The sequence below is a fragment of the Gracilinanus agilis genome, chromosome 3 (assembly GCF_016433145.1).
Source record: "Gracilinanus agilis isolate LMUSP501 chromosome 3, AgileGrace, whole genome shotgun sequence".
Classification (NCBI taxonomy): domain Eukaryota; kingdom Metazoa; phylum Chordata; class Mammalia; order Didelphimorphia; family Didelphidae; genus Gracilinanus; species Gracilinanus agilis.
This window is the reverse complement of record NC_058132.1, coordinates 136,007,650-136,034,567: the sequence shown is the minus strand read 5'-3', so window position 1 is coordinate 136,034,567 and position 26,918 is coordinate 136,007,650. Positions and strand designations below refer to the sequence as shown.

At 37.2% G+C, this 26,918-nt stretch overlaps 1 protein-coding gene across 1 annotated transcript in view; it reads left to right on the top strand.

The window, feature by feature from the left end:
* LOC123241267 (WD repeat-containing protein on Y chromosome-like) overlaps positions 1–26,918 on the top strand; it is a 140,647-nt gene that overhangs the window by 38,752 nt on the left and 74,977 nt on the right. Inside the window, exon 4 of the mRNA XM_044668961.1 lies at positions 23,397–23,643. Coding sequence (XP_044524896.1) covers positions 23,397–23,643 — 247 coding nt within the window. The remainder of the gene's footprint in view (positions 1–23,396; positions 23,644–26,918) is intronic.

The window sequence follows — 26,918 nt, the reverse complement described above, 5'->3', positions numbered from 1 at the left end:
GGTCCCAACTGTCTTTTGCCCTTGGTTCATGCCATCTGGATAAATTCCAAGTTCTATAACCGACGATCTGTCACTCAAGCTGTTCTCCATCTTTTTCGAGAGGTTATCCATAACAAACCCCAAATCAGATCACTGAAAAATGGCTGAAAAATGGCTGACCAAGAAGAGTCACAGTTTCTCCTTATTTCCAAAGGGTGGAAAGAGATTTTGATGAGTCAGTTATTATTCCAGACAGTGGAACTCAGGAGTAAATATTCAGAGAGCCTCTAGCATTAGTTGTTTCCTCAGATAAGCAGCAGATCTTGTCAGTTTATGGAGAATGTGCCACCATCTATTTTGGCCTAAATGAAAGCTTGCCCAAACCTGTGGATGAGTTCTCAGGTCTGTCTGTGTGTATCTGACCTTAATAGATCACATTGATGTTGTAATATTCTGCCTAGAGATACTTTATAGTTTTCTCAGAAAATGGGCAGCTTCCAGATGGGAAGGCATCTGCTACCCAACCTTCCCTCCCAAGTCCTCCTCCTGCACCCACTGCCATCACTACAAAGATACAGAGCCCAGAGTAAATTACAACATCATCCTTCACTCCACCTCCCTTCCCCTTGCATCCTACATAATATTGTCATACAGGCGTCATCTGGTTAAAATGAGCACCAAGAGGAACCCTGAAAGAAAAAATTGGATGTAAAAGGCTAGGTAACATGCAGTAAGAGGGATATATAAGGACAGCAGGTGGAGGTGTATGATGCCAGATGATCAACTTTAGTCCTTCAGTCCCTGGAGGGGAGGGGAAGATTATAGATTGATTGCATGTTGTGAGTCTTTTTTTTTTAAGGATGAACCATCACTATTTCTTTCTCCTTCATCTATTTCTCCCATAATGATACAACTCTACAGCAATCTCCTTCTCCACAAGCTTAGGAACTAGTGTGAATACCAGATGAGAGTTCTGCCTGCAGCTCAGCCCTTTTCTTCACACAACTCAAGTTTGCTTCTCTTTAGGTCAATGATGAAGCCTAGTCCCTAACTCCTGACAGAGAGGCAAGGGACTCAGGGAGTGAAATGAAACAAATTTTTTGGACTTGACCAATGTAGGAATTTGTTTTGCCTAATCATACATATTTTTTACAAGGGTTTTCTTTTTCTTTCTAGTGATGGTGGGGGAAAAGAAGAGGAGAAAAAAATTATTTCTGTTCATTAAAAGTTTTAAATTTAATTTTTAAAATGAACTTCTCTGAAATCTCTACCTCTTTTTACTTTTTTATTGTAGCTAGCAAATTACCTTAGACATATATGGACAGCACTCTGTTGGAGGAGAGCCTTAAGGCTATATTTTGTTTTACTGAGTCAAATCCTTTTTTAAAAAAACTTTACCTTCTGTCTTGGAATCAAAATTGTGTACTGCTCCCAAGGCAGAAGAATGGTAAAGCCTAGGCAATGGGAATTAAATGACTTGCTCAGAGTCACACAACTAAGAAGTATCTGAGACCAGATATGAATGCAGGACCTTCTGTCTCTAGACTTGGCTCTCAACCCACTAAGCCACCTAGCTATCCCCCTGAGTCAAACACTTTTTCAAAATAAATTCCAAATAGTAGATTTGTTTGCACTCTAAATTTTCCAATATCATGCAAATTTCAAGGAAAAGAAATTGTACTTTTTTTTTAAACCCTTGTACTTCGGTGTATTGTCTCATAGGTGGAAGATTGGTACGGGTGGGCAATGGGAGTCAAGTGACTTGCTCAGGGTCACACAGCTGGGAAGTGGCTGAGGCCAGCTTTGAACCTAGGACTTCCTGTCTCTAGGCCTGACTCTCACTCCACTGAGCTACCCAGCTGCCCCAAGAAATTGTACTTTTAATTAGACTTTGAAAAAGAAATATTCTGGTCCAGAAAATGTGCTCACCAAAGCTTTTAGTTACACTGGTCTGTCTCATAAGATCAAGCCAGTTTCAGAGCTGCCAGGAAGTTTTAGAACCTGATTCTAGGGCAGCAGTTGGCAGCCTTTCAGAAGTGACATGTGACATCTTCATTTATTTATTCTAGTGTATGGCTTCATGTGCCAATAACAAATGCTGCCCTTCTACTCCCAAATCACCATGGATTAGGAACTTTCAGGTCTGGTTGGAATCCGGTGTAACTTTGGTGAATGTTTGCTATTATTTGTAAGAAAAAAGATAACCATGAGACTTGAAAAATCCTGTCATATCTGGGTCACCCAATTTCTTTATCTGTGAATGGAGATAATTAACATATGCATTGCCAATCTGTAATATAAGAAGTTGGAGTCAGAAGAGACCTGACTTGGAGTCTGAAAGGATTTGACTTCAAATACTGCCTGCTGGACTTTCAGACTATATTACTATTGGTAAATCACTTAACCTTTCTGAAGCTCAATTTTCTCATGCTTAAAATGGGGATAATACAAATACAACCTAAGGCTGTTATGCAGCTCAAATGATATAAAAAGTGCCTTGAAAACTCCAAAGTGTTATATAAATTTCAACAATAATAATTATTATTATTAGCTTCCATTTTGACCAGAGGCAGCAACTTTCAGGGCTAGATTTGCTAGAATTCAACTCCTTTGACACAAGTGATTCAGCCAGATGCTAATCAGCCTACTGTAAGAAAGGGATTATTCAGAAAAGAACATCAATGTAATTCCATAAACAGAATACTCATACATAATTATAAATCATGAGAGATTCTGTTTCTGAGGTTTGAGAGCCCTTCCTCCACCTATGTGGAATATGGGTTGAATTCCCATGTGGGTCAGATTCTCTGGAACTGGAGAAAAGGGAACTATATCTTGACTTTGTGTTTCTGGAACCAGGGGTATGGATAGATCTGTTAGCCTGTGTCAATGTATGAGAGTCCAGAAGTAATCAGAGTCCAATCAGTCCTAACTATTGGTGAGGATTAGTCTAAGACTAGATCAACTAAGCTTTTGACTAGAGGTACAGCTGAGTCTGGGGGTCAGGAAGACCTGATTTCAAATATGGCCTCAGATATTAACTAGCTGTGTGACCCTGGGCAAGTCACTTAGCTTCTGTCTGCTTCAGTTTCCTCAGTGGTAAAATGGGGATGATCATAGCACCTATTTCTTATAGTTGCTATGAGGTTTAAATAAGATAATACTTGTAAAGCATTTAGCATTAGCATATAGTAGTATAATAAAAGCAAAATAAAATTTGTTTTATATATCAGGCTGGCTGGTCAAATGTAATAAATGATAATCTAAACTTATAGTGATCAGACTAAAGCTAGAGCCAAACTACTACACAGATGGTGGAGTGAAGGCCTAAGGCAGCTTACTAAATAACACTTATTTATTTCTTCTTAGTAGTAGGTAGAGGAATAGGAAGGAAGAATAGGATTAGGAGATCTCTTATATAACCCCTAATAACTAATATTTCTTCTAAATAACACCACACCCAACTGTCCTGCAAGGAACTGCTTCATTGTTTATGAAGGTAGATGCCACACTTACTATATTATCTGACTAGAATTGACCCTCTAACTTACTAAGCCAATTTCCAAAATGATGAACCTTAAATATATAGTAACTCCTAAAGTAACTTGTAAAATCTTGAGAGAAAGTTTGAAACAGAACTTTCTTGCTCTTTCTCCAAAGATTCTGCTTTCTGTGTCAGGTTTCACAAACTCTCTGCTGCCCCCCATGGTGCTCAAGGGAAAATCTCAATTATTCAGCTTTTGATAACAAATTTTCAGGTTTCTTCTTCAGCTTTCTTAATTATCTAAAATCTCTACCTTTTATCTTCAACTACCACCAACCATCTCTCAGACCCAGAGATCAAAAGGTCACCACTGTCCTTTCCAAGTGTCAGAAAAGAAAGGACCCCAACTAACTTTTTCCCTACGGTTTATGGGAATTTTTCTTAAAGGGTCCACAGCAAATTCGTCTCTCCCCTGTCTTCTAGGGGACCAGGTAAAAGGACAAAAACCTTTCACTTTTCTACATTCTTGCTCTATCAAAGCTAATTAGACTAATTAAAATCTTAACCTAACATTCCCCCCAAGATCAATTTGGGAGAAAATTCCTCCCCAAATAGATCTTTTAACCTAAACTTATTCTATAATTCTATTTTAGTAACAGGGAGAGTTGAAGAGAGGAAAAAAAGAAAGAAAGCATCTTCCAAAAATGCAAGTCATACATTACAGTTATAGATATTTGCAGTTACAAATAATTTCAATTTACAAAATAACATACTTCTAACCTACACTGTTACAGTGTAGATTGGATTTACAATATATATTTATTTATTATATATCATTGCAATTTTTTACATAAAATAATAGTCCTCATTGAAGTTACCTTTTTAGAAAAATGTAAAAATCCCCCCTGAGGTGAGAAATTTACCTTAATATTTAATTTCTCTAATTTTAATATATTAATATCTACTTATTAATTTTATCATATGTAATTAATTTTTATTAAGTATTGTTTATTATCATATATTATTTTATTTCTCCTATTTATTATTTTATTTATTTAATTAATATTTTATTAATATTATTATTAAAGATATTTTTCCTATATTTATACTCAATTTAAACCATAAATCATAGCTTTTACTTACCTATTTCAATTTTAATACAAACTTTTGTGTACAAAAATCAAACCTTTTCATTTAATGCAAAGTTATTTATCTTTAAAATCATCCAGTCTCCTTAGTCTTTGATAGAATTCTCATTGTCCATGCAAAAAGTCTCAAATTGCAGACCAGCTGTTGTTGTAGTAATCTTTATCCATTGTGTCCTTGAAAAAAGTCCATTGTGTCCTTTCAAACAGTGTCCAAAGTAATTTCGTTGTCTTCTTGTCTTTTTTAGTTGTCCAGTTGTCTTTTTGTACTTGAAACTTGTCTCATTGAAAATAGTCCAGTTATCTTTGTAGTAATCCAGCTGTTGTTGTAGTGATCTTTTTCTTCTTAACCTTGATTCTCATCTTCAATTTAAGGTACTTTCTTCACATGGGAGCAATGTACCCATGCTGATTCCTCTGCTATCTTTACTGCTGTTGGTATAGTGAGAAATACTTGAAATGGACCTTACCAGGCAGGTTGTGTACCTCCTGTTCTATTAAATTTTTTTATATAAATTGTATCACCTGGATTTACATTATGTAATGAAAAGTCAATAGGTCCAGCCTGCACAATTGCTCCTGATTCTTGAAGTTCTTTGATTCTAATCAGCAAATCCCTAATGTATTCAACAATGGTTATATCCCCAGCTAACATTGAGGCACAAACAGGGCTAAATGTCTTTCCTTGCATGGGCAGATATCCAAATAACATTTCATATGGTGTTATATGCAAATCTCCTCAATCTAGTTCTTAAATAGAATAAAGCTAGTGGCAAAACTTCAGGCCATTTCAGGTGTGTCTCTGTGCATAATTTACTAATCACGGTTTTCAATTCCCTGTTTAACCTTTCAACTTGTCCAGAACTTTGTGGATGATAAAACACATGAAATTTAGGTGTTATCCTGAGGCATGCATAAATTTGCTGTAACACTAAATCAGTGAAGTGAAATGGTAAACCAAATCTGGGAATAATTTATTTCAGTAATATTTTTGCTACAAAATTTGCTGTGTTTTTGTTTGATGAGAATGCTTCTGGCCACCTTGTCAATTGATCTACAATTACTGAACAAAATGTATAGTTTCCAGCTTTTGACATTGATATAAAGTCTATTTGTAAATTTTCAAATGGGGTGTAAGCCAAAGGTCTCCCAACAAAGGCTTTTCCTCTAAACACATGTCGGTTGTAGGCTTGACATGTCACATAAGATGCACAACTTTAGAAGCTATATTCGTAATTCCATGGACTATTCATGTTTTCTTCACTGAATGAACTATGCCTTGCATGCAAAATGACCATTCTTGTTATAGCTTGACAAATATGATTACACAATATTCTTCAGAGTATTGGCTTTCCCCGTGATGCTATCCACACTCCATTCAGTAATTTGGCTTTAAAATTCTGCTACCATTTCTTTATTTCTTTCTCATTATATGCCTGGGATAATTCTGCTTCAGTAATGATTGATAAGTTCATTGCCTTCCATTGCTGGTAGTTTTGCTGCTATATCTGCTCTGTGATTCCCTCTAGACACAAAATCAGTTTCCTTTGTGTGTGCCAAACAATGCATCACTGCTAACATTTTGAGCAACTGTAGGGCAACTAGGACTTCATTTATTATCTTTGCATTTGCTATTGTCTTCCCAGATGATGTTAAAAATCCACACTACAGTCAGAGAGTTTTTACTGCATGGCAAATGCTGAAAGCATACTTTGAATCTATATACAGTAGCCTTCTTTTCTCTTGCTATATGACAGGCATGCTTTAGTGTTACTAATTCAACAACTTGTGCACTTAAATTATTTGGTAGTGAGGCTGACCATATCACTTGAAATTCAGTAACTATAGCTGCTCCTGTGTACCTCATTCCATCTCTCATAAAAGATGACCCATCAGTAAATAATACTATTTCTAGACTTTCTAAAGGTGTACCTGATAAATTGTCATGGGGCTTTTCTGAAATATTCACTACTTTTTCACAATTGTGTAGAAGTTCCCCATTGGTTGGTAGATCAAGTAACAGTATAACAGGATTAAGCGTATTGCAATATTTCAGTGTAATATTCTTCTTCTCCAGCAATGTCATCTCATATCAAGCCAGCCTTTGATCTGAGAATGTCTGCATTCTGTGTCTTAAAAGCAAAGCTTCCACCTCATGTGAACACCTAATAGTTAGTGGACATCCCAACACTAAATCAGCAGCTTTTGCAACTAGCAGCACTGTGGCACCTACATCTCTGAGGCATGGAGGAGCACCTGCAGCAATGGGGTCTAACTGAGCTGAGTAATAAGCAATTGGATGCTGGGCTAGTCCCAATGCTTGTGTTAGCACACCAGAAGCTATCCCTCTTCTCTCATGGACATGCAATGTAAAAGGCTTGTTATAATAAGGGATGCCTAGAGCTGGAGCTGACAATATTGCTTGTTTCAATTTACTAATAGCTGCCAAGTGTTCTGTCCTGAGTTTCAGTGGTTCCTTCATTATATATTTAATTAATTCTGTCAGGGGCTTTGTAATTTCTTCATAACAGGGAATCCACTGTCTGCAAAACTCAGTTGTTCCCAAAATTGCTCTAAGTTGTTTCCTTGTTTTAGGAGCACTTGATTTCTGTATATATGTAATTCTTTTTTTCAGAAATATAACATGAACCTTCTGTTAACACAAATCCTAAATACTCTACTTTGGGAAAACACCACTGAACTTTTGCTTTAGAAATCTTATGTCCTCTTTTGAATGATTCTATCAGAAGGTGTTTACTATCTTCCTGACATGCTTCAGCAGTGGGCTCTGCTAACAGCAAGTCATCTACAAAATGTATTAATCTGCTATTTTTGAATTCTATATTTGCCAGGTCTTCAGTTAAAATTTGGGAGAATAAGGTTGGACTTTCCACATAACCTTGTAGCAGATGATACCATGTGACCCTTTCCATGCAAAAGCAAAAAATTTCTGGGAATCTTTATATATGGGGATTGAAAAGAATGCAGAGCAGAGGTCAACCACAGTAAAATACTTTGCATTGCTGGGAACTGATGAAATAATAGTGGAAGGACTTGGTACAATGGGATGCCTTTTAATTACATGGTTATTAATTGCTCTTAAATCCTGGACAAATCTGTAAACTGGTTTCCCATTTTCATCTAACTTCGGTTTCTTTTTTTTTAACTCTTAACTTCTGTGTATTGGCTCCTAGGTGGAAGAGTGGTAAGGGTAGGCAATGGGGGTCAAGTGACTTGCCCAGGGTCACACAGCTGGGAAGTGTCTGAGGCCAGATTTGAACCTAGGACTTCCCGTCTCTAGGACTGACCCTCAATCCACTGAGCTACCCAGCTGCCCCACTAACTTTGGTTTCTTAACTGGCAATATTGGGGTATTATATTCTGACTTGCAAGGTATAATTATCTTTTGTTTTATTGATGAATCTATTATTGGGGTAATTTTTTCTATGGCTTCTTTTGACAATGGATATTGTGATATAAGTGGAGCTGGACCATATCTGGTTTTTATTTCCACTGGCATAGCTGATTTTAATAATCCTACATCTGTAGGAGATGTAGCCCACAAAGCTTCTGGTATGTCTTTTGGTATTGTGTAATTTGATTTTTCTCCATTTCTTGATCCTCTAAAAATAGCACTGGGAACAAATTCAATGATTCTTCTAGTAATCCCATAGAAATATCACCATTTGGGGTTCACAGTATTGTGGCCCTCAACTTGCACAATAAATCTCTCCCTACCAGATTTATAGGGGAGTTTGGCATTAATAAAAATGAGTGCTTCATTTTTGTACATATCTTTTTCCCTATGATCACTTTGGGGTACAAACCTAGTAGTGGTATGGCTGGATCAAAGGGCAGGCAGTCTTTTAGCACTCTTTCGGCATAGTTCCAAATTGCCATTCAGAATAGTTGGCTCAAATCACAGCAGTGCATTAATGTCCCAATTTTGCCACACCCCCTCCAACATTCATTACTCTTCCCTGTTGTCATTTTAGCCAGTGTGCTGGGTGTGAGATGGTACCTCAGAGTTGTTTTGATTTGCATTTCTCTAGTTATTAGAGATTTAGAACACTTTCTCATGTGCTTATTGATAGTTTTGATTTCTTTATCTGAAAATTGCCTATTCGTGTCCCTTGCCCATTTATCAATTGGGAGATGGCTTGATTTTTTTGTACAATTGATTTAGCTCCTTGTATATTTGAGTAATTAGATCATTGTCAGAGTTTTTTGTTATAAAGATTTTTTCCCAGTTTGTTATTTCCCGTCTGATTTTAGTTGCATTGTTTTTGTTTGTACAAAACCTTTTTAATTTAATGTAATCAAAATTATTTATTTCACATTTTTTAATTTTTTCTAACTCTTGCTTGGTTTTAAAATCTTTCCTTTCCCAAAGATCTGACAAGTATACTATTCTGTGTTCACCTAATTTTCTTACAGTTTCCTTCTTTATATTCGAGTCATTCATCCACTCTGAATTTATCTTGTTGTAGGGCAGGGGTCAGCAACGTATGCCTCTCGAGCCATATCTGGCTCCACCTCCCAACCAGACAGTCCAGGAAGAGCCCCAGGATGTGCCCCAGGGGGCCCTTCAGCCCCCGCCCCATATTACAGCACCTTCTGCCTCCATCCTCCTCCTTCCACAGGAGTTTATGGCTCTCACGGCCAAAAAGATTGCCGACCGTTGTTGTAGGGTGTGAGATGTTGATCTAAACCTAATCTCTCCCATATCATTTTCCAATTTTTCCAGCAGTTTTTGTCAAATAGTGGATTTTTGTCTCAAAAGTTGGGCTCTTTAGGTTTATCATAGACTGTCTTGCTGATGTCACTTACCCCAAGTCTATTCCACTGATCCTCCCTTTTGTCTCTTAAACAGTACCATATTGTTTTGATGACCACTGCTTTATAGTATAGTTTAATATTTGTACTGCTGGGCCCCCTTCCTTCATGGTTTTTCATTCTTTTCCTTGATATTATTGATCTTTTGTTCTTCCAAATGAACTTTGTTATAGTTTTTTCTAATTCTGTGATCATAGGGAAAAAAGACATGTACAAAAATGTTTATAGCTGCACTCTTTGTGGTGGCAAGAAACTGGAAAAGAAGGGTAAACCCGTCAATTAGGGAATGGCTGAACAAATTGTGGTATCTGTTGGTAATGGAATACTATTGTGCTCAAAGGAATAAAAAACTGGAGGAATTCCATTTGAACTGGAATGACCTCCAGGAATTGATGCAGAGTGAAAGGAGCAGAACCAGGAGAACCATTATACACAGGGACTGATACACTGTGGTAAAATGAAATGTAATGGACTTCTGTACTAGCAGCAATGCAATGACCCAGGACAATCCTGAGGGATTTATGGAAAAGAATGCTATCCACATTCAAAGGAAGAACTACAGGAGTAGAAACACAGAAGAAAAACAACTGCTTGAACACATGGGTTAATGCGGACATGATTTGGGCTGTAGATTCTTAATGACCACCCTAGAACAATTATCAATAATATGGAAATAGGTCTTGATCAATGACACATGAAGAAACCAGTGAAAATGTGCGTCAGCTACAGAGGGTAGGGGAGAGAGAGCAAGAATATGAATCATGGAACCATGGAAAAAAATTTTTCTAAAAAAAAAAAAATGAGTGCTCCACCAACAAAGGTCCCATTGACACCATTCTTGGTGGCAGTTTTTTTACTTGAAAAGGAGTCCTAGAGATGCCTACAACATTAATTGAGGCAATAGTATTACACTGTGAATCAGGTGAATTAATTAAAACTGTTCTAGATGCCGCAGTATCTAACAACCATAAATAGTATTCCCAACTTTCAATGTAATTTGAAGTTCTGTGCTATCAGGGGGAGAATGAACAGGGATTATTGGTGTTAATATTTCTGGGTTTGGAAATGTAAATTCTTTTGTCTATACTTCCATAATTCCTTCTCCCCTAAGAAACCTTAATAATGTAGCATGTGCCCTTTTCTGGGATTCATCTCTTTTAGGAGTATTTGCAGTTTGATTTTGACTATGTTTTGGATGTACACCATTTCTCATACACTATAATAATTGATTTGCTTGAGCTTGGTTACTATTTTGATTCCTCTCTAAAGTTTTTAGGCTCCTTTTACAGTATGCCCTAAAACTGTATAAAAACTACACAAAAATACCTGTTCCTCTTTTGGTCTATAGCAAGGGTTGACGACCTTTTTGGCCATGAGAGCCATAAATGCCACATATTTTAAAATGTAATTTCGTGAGAGCTGTACAGTGCTCACAGTGCGCGCTCTTGTAATAGCGCCTAAAAAAAAAAATTGACTTTATGGTTCCTGCTGAAAGAGCCATATCTGGCCCTCAAAAGAGCCAGATATGGCTCGAGAGCCATACGTTGCCAACCCCTGGTCTATAGAGTTGCTATCTATTTGTCAAGTGTTCATTCTAATGCTACTTAATCTTTTTATCTTCTAGCCTTATTTCTTGATTTAATCAATCAATCTTGATTTATTAATCTCCATCAAATGGACCTAAGTGGAAGGAATTACTCTCCAAGAAGATCCTAGAACCTCTAATATGAGAAAATCCCAAACAGAATTCATTCAACTTGGTAGTTTTGCTTTTCTCTAGGTTAAGTCTCTAAGGGTTTGGGGATGAAGATGAAGTCGCTTAAAGCTAATGAATTCATCTTAACTTTAAATACCATTTATAGTTGAAGCTCTGATGATCATTTGTGAACCCTCTCTCAATGAATCAATAAACATGTATTAAATACCTACTCTGTACCAGGCACTATGCTAAGCACTGTAAATTATTTGCATTTTTGGTTTTGTTTCATTTTCCTTACTTTCAAATACAGCTAATATCAGTTTTTTTTTTCTTACAAGATAATTGAGATGCTTTTCATTCATTCTTTTTTAAATTTAAAACCCTTACTTTCCATTTCAGAATCAATACTAAATATTAGTTCTATGGCAGAATAGCAGTAAAGGCCAGGCGATTAGAATTAAGTGAGTTACTCAGCTTCACAAAGATAGGAAGTATCTGAACCTAGGGCCTCTCATCTCTGGGCCTGACTCTCTACACATTGAGTCACCTAACTGCCCCCGTATTCATTCATGTGAAGCTTTTGAGGCTCTTTCAAGGAAAGATATCCAGTGTCAGCATTGTTTTACTTAACTTTCAATTTTAGAACTACACCTAAACTAAAATTAAAGCTGTATATCAAGTCCAGAAGCCTTTAAGGGGGGATAGTTTAATTGGAAAGGGTAGCTAGCCCTAACTATGACCCAGAATGAACAAATGCATGAAAAAACATTTTTTAAAAAATTATTACTATGTGCTAAATACTATAGTTAAGTGTTGAGAATACAAACACATAAGCAAAATAGTATCTGCCCTTGAGGAGCTTGGATTCCAATGGAAGAAATAACACACAGTAGGGAAGCCAGAGAGGGGTACTTAATCCAAAACTCTCCATTTAGGAAAAATCAAGGATATTTTTTTATACTGGCTCTGGAATTGGGGGGTACTGGGAGAGGGAGTGTAATATAAGGAGAGAAAGGATATTTGTGAAATAGCATTTTAGGCAGTCACCAATCAGGACAGTGAGATTTTAGGGAAGAAGTTCATCTAGAACAATAATTTTTAAACTTTTTGGTCCCAGGACCCTCTTACACTCTAAAAATATCAAGGGTCTCTCAAAGAGCTTTTGATTATGTGGGTTATATCTATCAAATTTAACATCTTAGTATTCCTATGAAAATAGGTTTGATCTCACAGACCCCGTAAAAGAGACTGAGAGATCCCTAGAAGTCCCTGGTGCTAAGCCCCCGTGATTTCACTTTTTGTCATCCTATGAACATCACCTATGAACCTCCCTATATACCTAAATGACAGTGAATGAAAGAAGATTCTGTCAAAAGTCCACAGCTGTTGAGTGAAGGGTAAGTTATCATTTCAACTCCAATCTTTGAGCCCATTCAACATTTCTATAGAGGATGAGGAAGGGCCTGGAAGAACATAGATGGAATAAAAGAAACAGGAAGAACCTCAGGTAGAGTCTGGTCATGATCTACAGTGAATATTAGTGTTAGAATGAAACATCCTTGAGAACAGGGATGTTTTCAGGGTTTTTTTTGCTGTTTGTTTTGTATTTTTATCCCCATTACCTAACATAGAGCCTGGAACAGAGCAAGTTTTTAAGGCTTGTTGATTTGATTGATTGATTCTCAGGATAATCAGGTGCCTGAAATAGTTTCCTTCTTTCAAATTCCCCTCAGGTATTTAACCTTCTCTCTATTTCTGCCCTATTACCATCCATCCCTCTCTCCTTACCCTTTTCTGCCCTGCCCCAATGCCCACCATGGGGGTTTCTCAGAGCTGAGAGCTTGACTTTGGTATACCAGGTATTTTCAGTTGACTAAATGCCAACACTCCTTTAGAACTAACATGTTAATAACAAAACATCTTATATACTTTCTGATAACTTCTTTAGGAGAACTATGCATAGATATTGCATTTTTAAAAGTTTTTATTTTTTTAATTCCAAGTTTAGCAAAAATGAATGTTTCCATATACCTAGTAGAACAGAAAAAGAGAATTATACAAACTGTGGGTCTCCTATTTTGTATGGTTTAGTTTTCTTTTTCAGCATATAAATTCAACCAGTACATTTTTTCCCCATTGGAAAGAAAAATCCCTTATCTTCTATTGTAGAATTAATACTAAGTATCAGAGCAGTAAGGGCTAGGAAATTGGGGTCAAATGACTTTCCCATGGGTCACAGAGCTAGTAAGTGTCTGAGGCCAAATTTGAACCCAAGACCTCTTGTCTCCAAACCTGGCTGTCTATCCACTGTCTGTCCCATAACCAGTGCTTTTGAAAGCTGTCCTTTTTAGTGCTTTTTGGGGGGCTTCCTTCTATTCTCTTTGCTGCATTTTTAAGTGCCTCAATGATTCTCTCTTCTTCCTTTTATTTATTTTTTCAGTGCCTTATTTCTATCTCTCCTTATTCACCCATCCATCAATCCATGCCTCTACCTTCTCTCCCCCAAAAAAGAAAAATGATGCCATTGTAACAAGTAATGCATAGGTACATAGGTTTTCTTAATTCATTTGTAAGGATAGAATTCCTAAACTTCCTGATAATTCACCCCATCCTTTTCCCAAAAAGCTATGTTCCCCATCTCTCCATCCAAATATCATTTAACTTGGAAAATACAGTCAGCCTTTGAAGGACCTAACCTGGGATTCAGTCTGATTTTTAATATTGGTGTAAACAAAGTTGTCAGGTCTACTTCATTTTACCCCATTAGAGACATATTTTGGGGTACAATGCTTAACCCAGTGCCCAGAAAATAGCAGGTTCTTAATAAATACTTGTCAATTGATTAATTGAGTTGATCCCTTTCCAGTTCTTTAATTCTGTAATTCTTAATCTTTAAGTTCCTGCTATCCTTCCAGGTAAGTTTCATTTTAAACTTTGTTCATTTTTGATTCACTCACATTTGAATTACAAAAATGTTTGGAAGGAGATGTAATGTGACTAAGAAACTTATTGAGAATTTTCATAAGCCTTTCTCAGAACTAGAAAATTGTATTTTTCTAGAACTAGGATGGGTATAAATCCCAAGAAACTTTAAATCAGCACTAATCATCCAGTTTGGGTAGTTTAAAATATGACAAAATATGTTGCCACTGGGACTATACCAGATAACAGTGGATATCATAGGAAGCAAGGATCTCTGAGGACCTTGCTGACACTGAAATGCTGTGCTTTGATCCATGATCAATGGTCTTTCCAAATCATAATCTCTCTTGGGGTTTAGCTCTATAGAAAGGATAGTAATTGTTCATTCTTATCTAAGAAATGTGATCATTGAACTGAAGGGGATTTGGGGAAGTTCTATAAAGTACTGATTCTCCAATTTAGTCTTCATAATGCCCTTTTAAACCCCAGGAGTCCACTATGCCCCTCATGATCTATATCATTCTTGTGATGTTCAGTCATTTCAATTGTGTCCAACACTTTTATGACTCCATTTGGGGTTTTCTTGGAAAAGATACTGGAGTGGTTTGCCATTTCCTTCTCCAGTCCATTTTACAGATGAATAAACTGAGGCATGTAGGCTTAAGGGACTTGCCCAGGGTCATAGAGCTAGTCTGGGCTCATTTGAACTCAGGTCTTCCTAACTCCTGGCCTGGGCACTACCCAGGGAGCCACCTAGCTATTCCTATATATTATTGTTTGGCAAGCATAACAAGGGAAAACTCTTTTAGCTTTAATGGGCATTACCTCCCCTATTAGGGATAGATGTTTGGAGTGCCTTGACTCCTGACCATCTGTTACCATCAAAGCCAACTTAAAGGCTTGGGAAAGTGAGTGGAAGGAGAGGGAAGGAGAAGATTCAGGAGGCAATTGGTCAGTCATTCAACAAGTCTTTCTTAAAGCATCTGATATACAGGTGGTACTATACTAAATGCAGAAGATACAAAGAATGATACAATTGCTATACTCCAATAAAGGAGCAAGTTTTTATTTAAATAATTTTATTTAAATGTTTCAATAAATTTGGAATAAATTTAAGTTAATACAGGGTAGTTTTTTAAAAAACAAGATAGTCGCTGAGTTAATCCATGACCACAGCAAACTGTATTTATATAGAAGAATGCAACAACTACTATTTGGTCTTTAATATCTAATTTACTAAGAAAATGTTTGACACATTGTTTTTTAGGAAAGTAAATAAAAACGTATGAAATGAATAATGCTGGATTTCTTCTTAAATTCATATGCAATGCCTTGCTAACGCCCCCCATATGCCTTTCTTTTGTCCTTTGTGTTGATATTTCTAAAATGTATATGTATATATATACATAATATATATATATATATATATATATATACATCCATACATCTATTTGTGTGTGTATAGACAAATGTCACAATTGCTGTTGTTTGGTCAAAAATAAACAAAACAAGATAGTTCAGGAGGGGTAGCACTAGCAGTTGAAGGGATCTGGAAAAGTTTATTGTAGAAGATGGTGCTTGAGCTGAGCTTTGAAGGAAGAGAGGAATTTTATGTAGCAGAGGTAAGGAGTGAGTACATTCCAGGCACAGAAGATAAATAGCCAGTAAAAAGACCAAGAGGTGGGAAAAGGAGGCTGTGTTGGAGGTACAGAGAGAAATGCAGCTTGTGTGTGAGGAACAGAAGTAACTTGTTTATCTTTTTCCTAGAGCTCCCTCCAGGCAACCCATTATGGAGAATAGAAAACTACTAGAATTGAAGTCAGGGATCTGGGTTCTAATCCTGACTTTGCCACTAAGTAACTGTTCTGACTTTGGACAGGCCATTTACCTTCTTTTCAATTCTCTATGACCCCTAGTTTCCATTGTTTCTTGGTGTTCTTAAACGATTCCCTCCAGACTCCAAACTCCTAGCATTAGAATCATTGCCATTAAGCCACCAACTACTTGCAAGCAGGATCATACTTACTTCAGGTAAGTAGGAGGCAAATGAATTTCATCTTTTGTAAATAGTGAATCTAAAGTGCAAAGATGTGAAATGATTTGTGAGGATCATAAAGGTTTTGGTCATTGTTAGCCAGAGCAAATCCTAAAATCACCATCACAGAATCATATATTAAGAGATGAAGGCTGTCTAATCTAATCCTCTCATTTTACAGGTAAGGAGTCGATAACCTAGAGAGATTAAGAGACTTACTCAAATCTACAGAGGCAGGATTTGAACCCTGTTTTGTAGACTCCAAATTCATTGAGCATTGTGACAATGTGAGGCTAGTAGCATAGGAGGGAGAAAGAGAAGGTTATTTGTTGGTAATGGCAATGAGATTAAAGAAAGAATAAAAAGTAAGGAGCCATGAAACACAGAAGATGAAGCCTGAATTGGGGAAAGCCCAGTTTTCACTCTAGTTCAATCACTGATGTGTTTGGGGTATTTGATGTAAATACGTCAGGGGCTGAACTGAGTACAACCCAGGGATGTGACTCTGGACCCCTGTCCTGCCTACAGTAGGTAACAGTGGGATCATCTCTGTATCAGTCTACTGCTTATTTCAAGAGTTACCTGCTAGTTGGTGTGTTCAAGGAAACCAGACAACACTTTGAATCTGCTTCAGGTTTCCATGGAGATTGCTTAAACTTTTCATCATCCTTCATTCAGACCTTGGGGTAGATCCAGGCTTTCTGGTTTCCATGGGAACTGTTTAAACATGTATCTCTGTCTGGCTTTGTTGGAAAAGGACTGCTAGAGATCATGCAAATGAATTGTCTGCTCTCCATTCTCTTTCTAAAAAACCCCAAACACCTGCTTAATGCTGGAAAACTCTATTCCTATTGAGAAGAATAAAAGTCTTGAATTGCTATTTCAGAGAGGTTTTATTTTACTGATTTTACAGTGAGGAGTTAGTCCAGGTATGATGACTCTGATTGCTTTCCTAAGTACTCATATCTAGTCTACATAGTCCCCTTCCATCCCTTTCCCCTGCCTACCTTGACCTCGGTGCCACACATTAAGGCTATTTCCTCTCCCCGTGCATGTTGGATGAGGATGGAGTGAATCAACAATCTCTACCTTGGGTACTATGGAGATAAGACCCAGCGGCAGGGATTGGGCACGTAGCCTGAGTGCTGGAATTAGGAGGATGAAAAAGGAAACCAGTGTCTGCTATGTGCCAAGGACTGTGTTAAGTTGTTTGAGGCACGGAGACATTAAATGATTTGCCTGAGTTCATACAGCCAGCTTACTAGTGAAGCCAAGTTCCTGCTTAATAATAATAATGAACATATGCATATGTGTTATATATATATATATATATATATCCACATGAATATACACAATACAATCTAGTATGTACTACATACATAAGGTTATATGTGTTTATGTGTGTGTACATACAGGTATGTGTGCATATGTGTATATAATGTTTTAAGGTCTGCAAAGTATTATCTCATTTGATCCTCACAAAAACCTTGAAAATTAGATGCTATTCTCCTCATTTTACAGTGAGGAAACTGAGGCAAACAGAGGATAAGTGATTTTCCAGCTACTAAGTGTCTGAAGCTAGATATAAACTCAAGTATTCCTGTCTCCAGACCCAGTACTCTATCTGCTGTGCAATTTAGCTGTTTAATATCTTAGCATTACCCATGACTTGGACTGGCACACTCTGATAAGCCAGTGGATGCCTTGAAAATGTATAGAGATGTACATCCCATCCAAATCTATCAGAAACTATGACAATTCTTGCTGAGATCCAGAAGGCTGAGAGCAGAAAACTGTTTGGTGTTCTCAGCCACAAATCTATGCTTGGGGACAGGTAGATGGCCCAGTGGATAGAGCTCCAGACCTGGAGATAGGAAGTCCTGGGCTCAAATTTGACCTCAGACACTTCCTACCTGTGTGATGCTAGGTGAGTCACTTAGCCCCTGTTGCCTAGGATTTTTCTGCTCTGGAACCAATACTTGGCATCAGTTTTGGGACAGAAGGTAAGGATTTAAGAAAAAAACACAACAAAATCTATGCCTATATAGAAGAAAGGAGAAGAAAGCCTTAATTTCCTTTCCCTTTCTTGGACATCTGACCCCAGAATAGAACCTTCCACCTATTGTGGTTTTTCTTTTTTCATTTCTTAAGCGTCTAACTTGATTCTCATTTTTCTTCTCCTACAACTCCCCATTCCCTCCTTGAGCATCACCATCTCATCTAAGGAACACAGTCATCACTTTTCATAATTTTTCACACCTAGTTAGTTGTCCTCTTTCCCTAACAATCTTATATAAGTATATATCTTCAATGTATTACATGGAACATAGCCAAATCTAGAGATTTCTTCTCCATTCTGATGTTGGGATAGAAGGATGGCAGTTAGTAGAGCTACATGAAATTTTACACTAGACTGAATAAATGAAGATGTCACCTAACACTACTGAGACACTGCCAACTACTGCCCTAGAGCCAGGCCCTAAGCTTCACTGGCAGCTTTGAAATGTTTTGATCATGTGAGACTGTGTGAGTATCTAATGACTATATTAACATTTTCTGAACCAAAAATCTGACAAAGGAGAGTCCTTTAAATGTATACCTTTGCTTGAAATGAGGATATCAGGAAAATCGAGAATAAGACTATATGGCCATCATTTTGTTGTGTCACTTGTTCAAAGACTGGAACTGAGGGTCACATCCAACTGCTGCTGCAGACTAGGATATGGGCAGAGCCTCTTGAGTTTGATTTCCTTGAGATTCAATCAGGAGGGCAATAAGACAAGGAATATGAGTGAGCAACGTGAAGGAGGGAACAGAGTTAGATGTCACCAAGTCCAAACCACAGTATTTTGAAAGGATTTATTCCATGGGATGGAATGGTGAATTCAGGTGTGATATGTTGAGATCCAATCCAATGACTATTTATTAAGTGCCTTCTAGGTAGAAGGACCCATCCTAGGTGCTAAGGATACAGCAACAAAATGAAAAAGAGTTTCTTCCCTCAAGGAGCTTGCCTTCAAGTAGGAGGATACAGCATACATAAATATACACATTGAACAGTAACAGAGTGTCCATCAGTTGGGGAATGGCTGGACAAATTATGCCCTATGATCATAATGAAATGTTATTGTGTTCTAAGAAATGACAAAAGGGATGGTTTCAGAGAAACATGGGAAGACTTGTAGGGACTGATGCAGAGTGAAGTAACAAAACCAGGAGAACAATTTAATTAATAATATTATGAAGAAAAAGTTTGAAAGACAAGAATTCTGATCAATGTATTGACCAATCATGGTTCCAGAAGAACAAGAATGAAGAATGCTACCTACTTTCTAACAAAGAAATGATGGATGAAATACATAGTATGAGACAAAGATTTTTGGACCCATATTGGGATTTGTTATGGTTTGATGATACATATTTGTTAAATGGGGTTTATTTATTTAAATTTTTTTGAGAGGTAAGAAAGAAATAAAATAAATATTTAATTAAAAATAGATATATGATAATTTTAGAAGGAGGAAGAAAACTCTAACCACATTGGGGACCAGAAAAGCTTTCTCAAAGGTGGTGGCTTAAAGGAATCAAGGGCTTCTAAGACAAGGAAATGAGGAGTGGATGCATTTCAGGCATTAAAGAGAGCCTGTGCAAAAAGAGGAAGTAGGAAATAAGACCAGGAACATAAGTTGTGTTGCTGAGTTAAGCATCTTGATAGATATACTAGAATTGGAGGTTATCTAGGAAACATTCAGAAAAAATACTAGTTTGTTCAAGAATTCTTGAGAATAGCCTGCTTGTCAAGGATTGTAAATAAACTGAGATGTCAGATACATCTAATAGTTGAACTCAACTAATATTTAAGTTGATGTTATTTTCTAAAATCCATATAATTTTTGATGTGTTGTGGTCTATGTTTAAATATCAAGTTGACATTACCCATGAGAATAATTCTTTTTTAGCTTTTATGAGTTTTAAGGGGCATTCCCATCCTTTTGGCCCTTTGAGGCCAGATTTCTATTACTTTGTGACAATGCTGATGATATAGCAGGAGCATCTAATGTTTCCTGATTCCTTAAGTCTTTTCTAATTATTATAGGATGGCTTGTTTAGATTTGCTACAAGCCCAATCATGTATTTTAAATCAGCAGTCATGTGTGCCAATCAGGTAATTTTCCCTTTGTTGGAATTCTCTTGATTAGGGAATCTTATGGGTAATTGCTGGGAAATATGTCAGACTTGTAGTTTATAATAACAGGTGCAGTATCCAAACAAGACCAATCAACACTCAACTAATTGCTGAAGTCAGAAAGTATAAAGACAGTTGTCTAGAAAAAAGAAGATTAAGAGATTAAGATTTCTCTTTGTTATAAGACAGTGGTTCTTCAACTTTATTATATCATGGACCCTTCTGGGAGTCCTTCTCAGAATAAGATTTTTAAATGCATAAAATGTATATGATTACAAAGAAAACCAATCATAATGAAATAGTTTTCAAAATATTTAGAAAATAAGTAAATGGCTCCCAGGTTAAGAGTCTCTGCTAAGACCCTTGAAAAGGATTTGGGCAATACTAAATACAGGAATCTGTCTGACACATACCAAACAGGAAAGAGAATGATCATAACTCACATTTAGGAAAAAGCACTTTCTAAAGATAACTCCGTGAGACTGATGTTGAATGAAATAACGTATGTCAAATGTTTTGCAAATGCCAAATTGCTATGTCAGTTGCTAGTTATCATTATTACCAGCATTAGTGCAAGTATTATTAATATCTCCATTTTACAAATGAGGATATTGAAGCTCAGGAAGATTGAGATGCTACTGATAAAGTCATTGTTGAGTAAAGGATAAATCTGGGATGAGAGCTCATATCCTCTAAATCCAAATCTTGGGCTCTTTCCATTATACCAAATGGCTTTTGTTGTTGTTTAGTCCTTTTCAGTTGCATCCACCTCTTTATGACCCTATATGGGTTTTTCTTGGAAAAGGTACAGGAGTGGTTTGCCATTTCCATCTCCAGCTCATTTGACAGATGAGGAAACTGAGGCAAACAGGACTGAATGACTTGCTTAGGGTCACACATATAGTAAGCATCTAAGGCTAGATTTAAAGTCAGGTCTTCCTTACTTCAACCCCAGCATTCTGTACACTGTGTCACCGAGCTGCCCAAATAGATTTTACAAGGAACTTACTTGTTATATTTTAGAAATATGTACGCATGTCTATTGGCGTGTAGAACTCTCTTTCCCTAATCTTCTTTTGTGGTAAGGCAATAGTCTAAAATCTATGAGAGAGACTGTGGCCATGTGGGGACATCAGTTAAGCCATTTGTTGAATCTTTTCATATGATTGAATTGACTGGTTGGTTACGATACTGAATTTGCTGATCATATCTATTAAATCAAGTAACTCAAATAAATATGATTTTTATTTAGAAAACTATCTGTTACCAAAAGTGACTTCTTGTTTTTCTCCATTCCCCATATTAACTATTAGTAAGAGTGGGGAATAACATGAACAGTGCCAAATTAATATTCCCTGTGATCTAACAACTTGAGAATGTTCTCCAGTACATTGGATAGTGTAGAAATGATAAGTAAAGGTAATGGAGACACCAGGGATATTATAATAAAACTAAGTGATTGTGGGTACACACACTGGGGTTTAAGAGAGACTGGACCTCGATGGAAAGACCAGTGTTTACTGGATTCACACAAGAATGGCAGTTGGTCTTAACTGTCACACAGCTTCCCCTAGGCCAGAGTCTAGAAACAAGCAGACAAGGTAAAAGGGATTAACTGGTTTTAATTATGTACAACTAAAAGGTGGGATAGGGATGTCTACTCTAAAACCTTAAAACCTAATGACAAAATCCACAGGGCAAAGGGGAGGACTTATTTCTACACTAATCTAAGTAATCTAACAGGCAGGGCCCAAGGAGCAGTAATGGAGTCTCTGGGTGACTGCCTCAGACCTGGTCCTGCCAGACTTGAGCAGCACAGCTAAGGACTAATGTGACTTTGGAGTTCTCACTGTAATCCACCGATGATCTCTGGATGCCAAGAGCCAAGGTGGTCTCAGGTACCAAGTTGAAAGGGTGTTCTTGAGACACTGTCCACCAGATCCCAAACTTCTCCTCTTCCCTTGGTACTGCACTGTAGATCTTGTCCTCTTTGCTAGATGCCACCACCACACAGGATCCCAGGGAAATCAGGATGCAGGGTGTCCTTTACTCTGAGATCTCCCAGGGCTAACCACAGTTTGTGTTAACCCCTAATGGAGTCCCTCTCAGAGCACAAGTCACTTCTTCCTGCTCCTTCATTCCATCTTGGAATTCCCAGCTCCAGCTCCTTCCTGCTAGATACATCTTAATTCTTAATTACTAACTAATCTAATCTTCCTCACAACAATAGGGACATAGGTAAGAATTACCCAGGAGGAGAAGGCATTGAGGGGTCACCATTTATACCAGTGGAAGTATTCACATCAATGAGATCACAGATTTAACTAAATACCTCATTTATTTCTCACTGGACATAAGAGGTGCTCTTCTTGATTTAGGAACTGTATCCTTGCAAAGAACCTTAAGAGGTCATGTAGGCTAAATCTCCCTTCTGGCAAGACTGCCCTTAAACCATCCAAGGAAGGTGGCACAATGGATAAAGTGCTATACTCAGAGTCAGAAAGATCTGAGTTCAAATCCTGCCTCAAATACAAGCTGTATGACATGGGCAAAACATCTAATTTCTCTCACTCTCAGTTTCCTTATTTGTAAAATGGGGATAATAATGGTATCTACTTGACAACCTTATTTTGAGGCTCAGATAAGATAATGTACATAGAGCACTCTATAAATACTAGCTACATTAGCTATTATTGTAATAAGAACCTAACTTGTTTAAAATCCTCCAGAGGAGATTCTATAACTTTCCTCTAAGAACCCATTTCACTGTTTAATGGTCTGGAAAATGTTCCCTAAAATTTTCTCAGGCTGCAGCTTAACAGCATGTCCCTGCTTAAGGTTTAATTGGAACTGTATTTCCTTCTTGATGTCCTCTCACCCCTCTACATGGTGCTAGTTGCCTCTTTCTAGAAGACATATGGGAAATTGTTTCCTTTCCTGTGGAAACTGTCTCCAATCTCCAGTTCAGAATATCTATGTTCTAATAACTTGGGGCAGAAGATAACAGTGCTGGTTCTCTCAATGCAAGCCCAGAATCTTCAAAAGTCTCTGACTCAGCAGAGAAATGGCCTGCTTTATTTAACAGTAGCTTTTTTGGTTTTTACTTTCAGGATGTACCACTGGAACAACAAATGTTCAGCAAAAGATGAAGGAAATAAGGGATGTTAAGAAAGATGGAAAAGTAAGAAAATGGCACCAAGCAACCCTTAGTCTGCCCCAGAGGAGAGCAGAGGACAATCAAACAGTTTTCCAAGTGCATAAAGGAGTCAAAGCATTTTCATTCTGTAAAAGAAACAACTTGCTACTAACAGGTGGAATGGATCGAATAATTCGAATCTGGAACCCTTATGTTCCAGGGTAAGGTTTCTGACTCTTGATATTCTGGGCATACTATCTGCTGCCAGAGAAATGAAAAATAGCCCTGTAGTTTCATATGTAAAATTAATTAGCTCCAAAAAGTCCCTTCTTCAACCAAAAAAAAATCTCCTTACTACTACCTTCATTTTGTGACCATTAAAAATTCAACCTTTAAGGGCAACTGGAGAGCATAGTGGAGAAAGCACCTGTTCTGGAGTCTATTGGACCTGATTCAAACTGGCTTCAGATACTTCCTAGCTGAATGATCCTGGGCAAGTCACTTATCCCTGATTGCCTAGCCCTTGCCCCTTTCTGTCTTAGAATTGATACTAGATATAGATAGATAGATATACATATACATATACATATACATATAGATATAATAAAAGGTAAGGATTTTTTTAATTCAACTTTTGGGATTCACAAGCTCTTCTTTTGAAATGCAAATATTCTGGGAAGTTTCTTTAATAAACAGCCATCATTTATTAAGTTTCTGCCCTCTGAAAGGCAGTATGCTAGACACAAATTCCACCCCCACCTTCCCAAAATAATATTTAGCCTCAGGGAACTTACAATCTAATAAAAGGAGAAAGGCATGTTCATAGTAAAAATAAAGTCATGTTCATCCCAGTTCTGCCACTTACTAGCTGTGTGATCCTAAAAACTCAACTAACCCTTCTGAGCCTCAGACAAGTCATGTAACCTTTCTAAGCCTCAATTTTATTATCTGTAAAATGATAGCAATAATGTCTATAGTACTTACTTCACGGAATGAGGATTAAATGGGATAATGAATGTAAAATACTTTGCAAACATCAATATCCTATATAAATGCCAGTGTGTTGTTATTATCACTATAAGAATTTTCATTCCTATTTTTTTGAACAAGGAAACATAAAATGACTTACCCAGGATCACATGGAGGGTAAATATATTAGCCAGAACTCAAACTTAATTCTTCTGATATTAAGCCATTCCTGCTACTCTTACAGTACAGCATGCTGCCCCTATATGTTGTACTATGAAAAAGACAAATGAGAGGTTCAAAAAATGTGCCATGAAAAATTTGAGAAGGAAAAGTTCCCTTTTAATGGTGGAAATGAGTGAGATAACTTGATGGAGAAGGTGGTGCCTGAGCTAAATTCAAGCGCAGAAATTTAAAGATAATTTAAAGGAAGGTAAGGATTTCAACAGATAGAGGTGTGAAAGGAGTGTATCTCAAGCAAAGGGAATGGCCTCTACAAATATATAAAGCCCAAAGAGGCAAGATAAAATTGAGAAAAGAAATAGGAAGGAATCTAGTTTGGCCAGAGTATAGTGTGCACAAAGGTAGTAGACAATGGGGATAAGGAAACTTAATTGTCACACTAATGAATGTTTATTTTATTGGGAGGTAAGCGGGAGCCACTGCTGGTTTCTAACTGTGGAGGTAAAATGGTCATATGCATGCCCTAGAAGATTATTCTGGAAGCGATATGAAAGATGAATCAGAGAAGGGAGAGCTTGGAAGTAGGAAGAACATTTACAAAACCACATGAGATCTAATAAGAGTCTAAATTTGGAAGGTATCTGTGAGGTGAGCAGAGGAAACAAAATCAAGAGATATAACCAAGGTAGAACTGACAGTACTTGGCACTGACTCTATGTGGGAAGTGAAGGAAAAGGAAAAGTCAAAAGTGATACAGAATTTCAAGTCTTAGTAAGTGAAAACAGGAAGTGCCATCCACAAAAACAAGGAAGCTGTTGAATAAGGCAGATATGGGGTGATGGGGCTATCCCGAGTTTGAGATGATGGCAAGGCATGCAAGTGGAGCTGTCCATCTATCCAATGGAATTGTGGAACTGGAGCTGGGGAAAGATTTAACCAGCATTCATGGATATGGGAATCATCTGCATAGATGTAATCACTGAGTTCATTGCAGTGGAATCCTTTACAGTGGAGAAGCTCATCAAAGAAGTGAGTAGAGGCTTGAAGGTAGAAGCCTGAGGAGTAAAAGAAAGGAACTCACTTTACTTCAGAAGTAAAAGATGAACCAGAAAAACAAAAACAAAACAAGAAGGAAGAGTCAGACATGTAAGAGAAGTGTCAAAAGCCAAGAGAAGAGACAATATCAAGGATCAAGGAGAAAGAGTAAAGGCTGTTGAAGTATAAAGGTCATTCTTAAGTCAGTGCAAATTAACTCAATCAGTCTTGATTTTTCTCTTAACAATTAACTGAGATCCATTTAGACTGAAGGTAATATTGGGAAAGAAAAGGCAAGAAGTGATCAAGATTATAGAGATAATATTTGAAGTAAAGCACTTTGCAGAAAGAGCAGATTAGATGGAGCACCTCAGCTAGGGGCAACTATAGACAGTGAGAAGACGTTACAAGGCTAGGGAACCAGAGCTGGGAGTAGAAAGAAGAAGCAAAAAAGTACTGATTCTTTGGGAGACTAGTCTCCCCAGTGAATCATTTAACATAAAAATCTAAATTTTAAATTCTTACAGTACCAAAAACAAAATTTGTCTAATTCACAATTTTGTGCAAGTTATACTCTGAAGAAATTCCCATGTCTCCAATCTCAAATGAACAGGAGAACCCCTAATTAGACAGACCTCTGTATGACTAAGTCTTACAGAAGTGTCAGATATTGTTAAACAGACCCCTTAATCAAGTGCAATAAATAAGAATACATTAATATATATCCAAACATTCTTTCCTTGAATGGTACTTCCATAGATTGTCCCTGAGATCTTATTTATCACTAAAATTTTTCCCCTGATTTAGTCTTGTTCAAATCTATGGGTTACCTTGACCAACTGGGATTAGGTCCACACCTAAGCACTGAGTAGAGTTGTTAGTCCTCATCTGGTATAAAAGCTTGCCCATTTCTAGGATGATTCAAAGAATCACAGAATTTCAGTATTGTCAGGGACCTCAGAATAATAATATATAATGATAATAATAATAATAGCTAACATTTTTGTAGTGCTATGTACTATATGCTAAGAACTTGACAATTATTATCTCATATAATTCTCATAATAACTCTGGGAAATAGGTACCATTGTTATCCCCATTTTACAAATGTGGAAATGGAGGCAAACAGAAGTTAAGTGACTTGCTTAGGGTTACCCAGCTAGTAAATGTCTGAGGTTGGACTTGAACTCAGTGCTTTTCTGACTCCAGGTCTGGCGCTCTGCCATGCCGCTTTGCCACCTCAGAAGTCATCTCTAGTCCAATACATATCTGAAAAGAATTCCCACTCCAACTTACCTGACGAGGGATAATG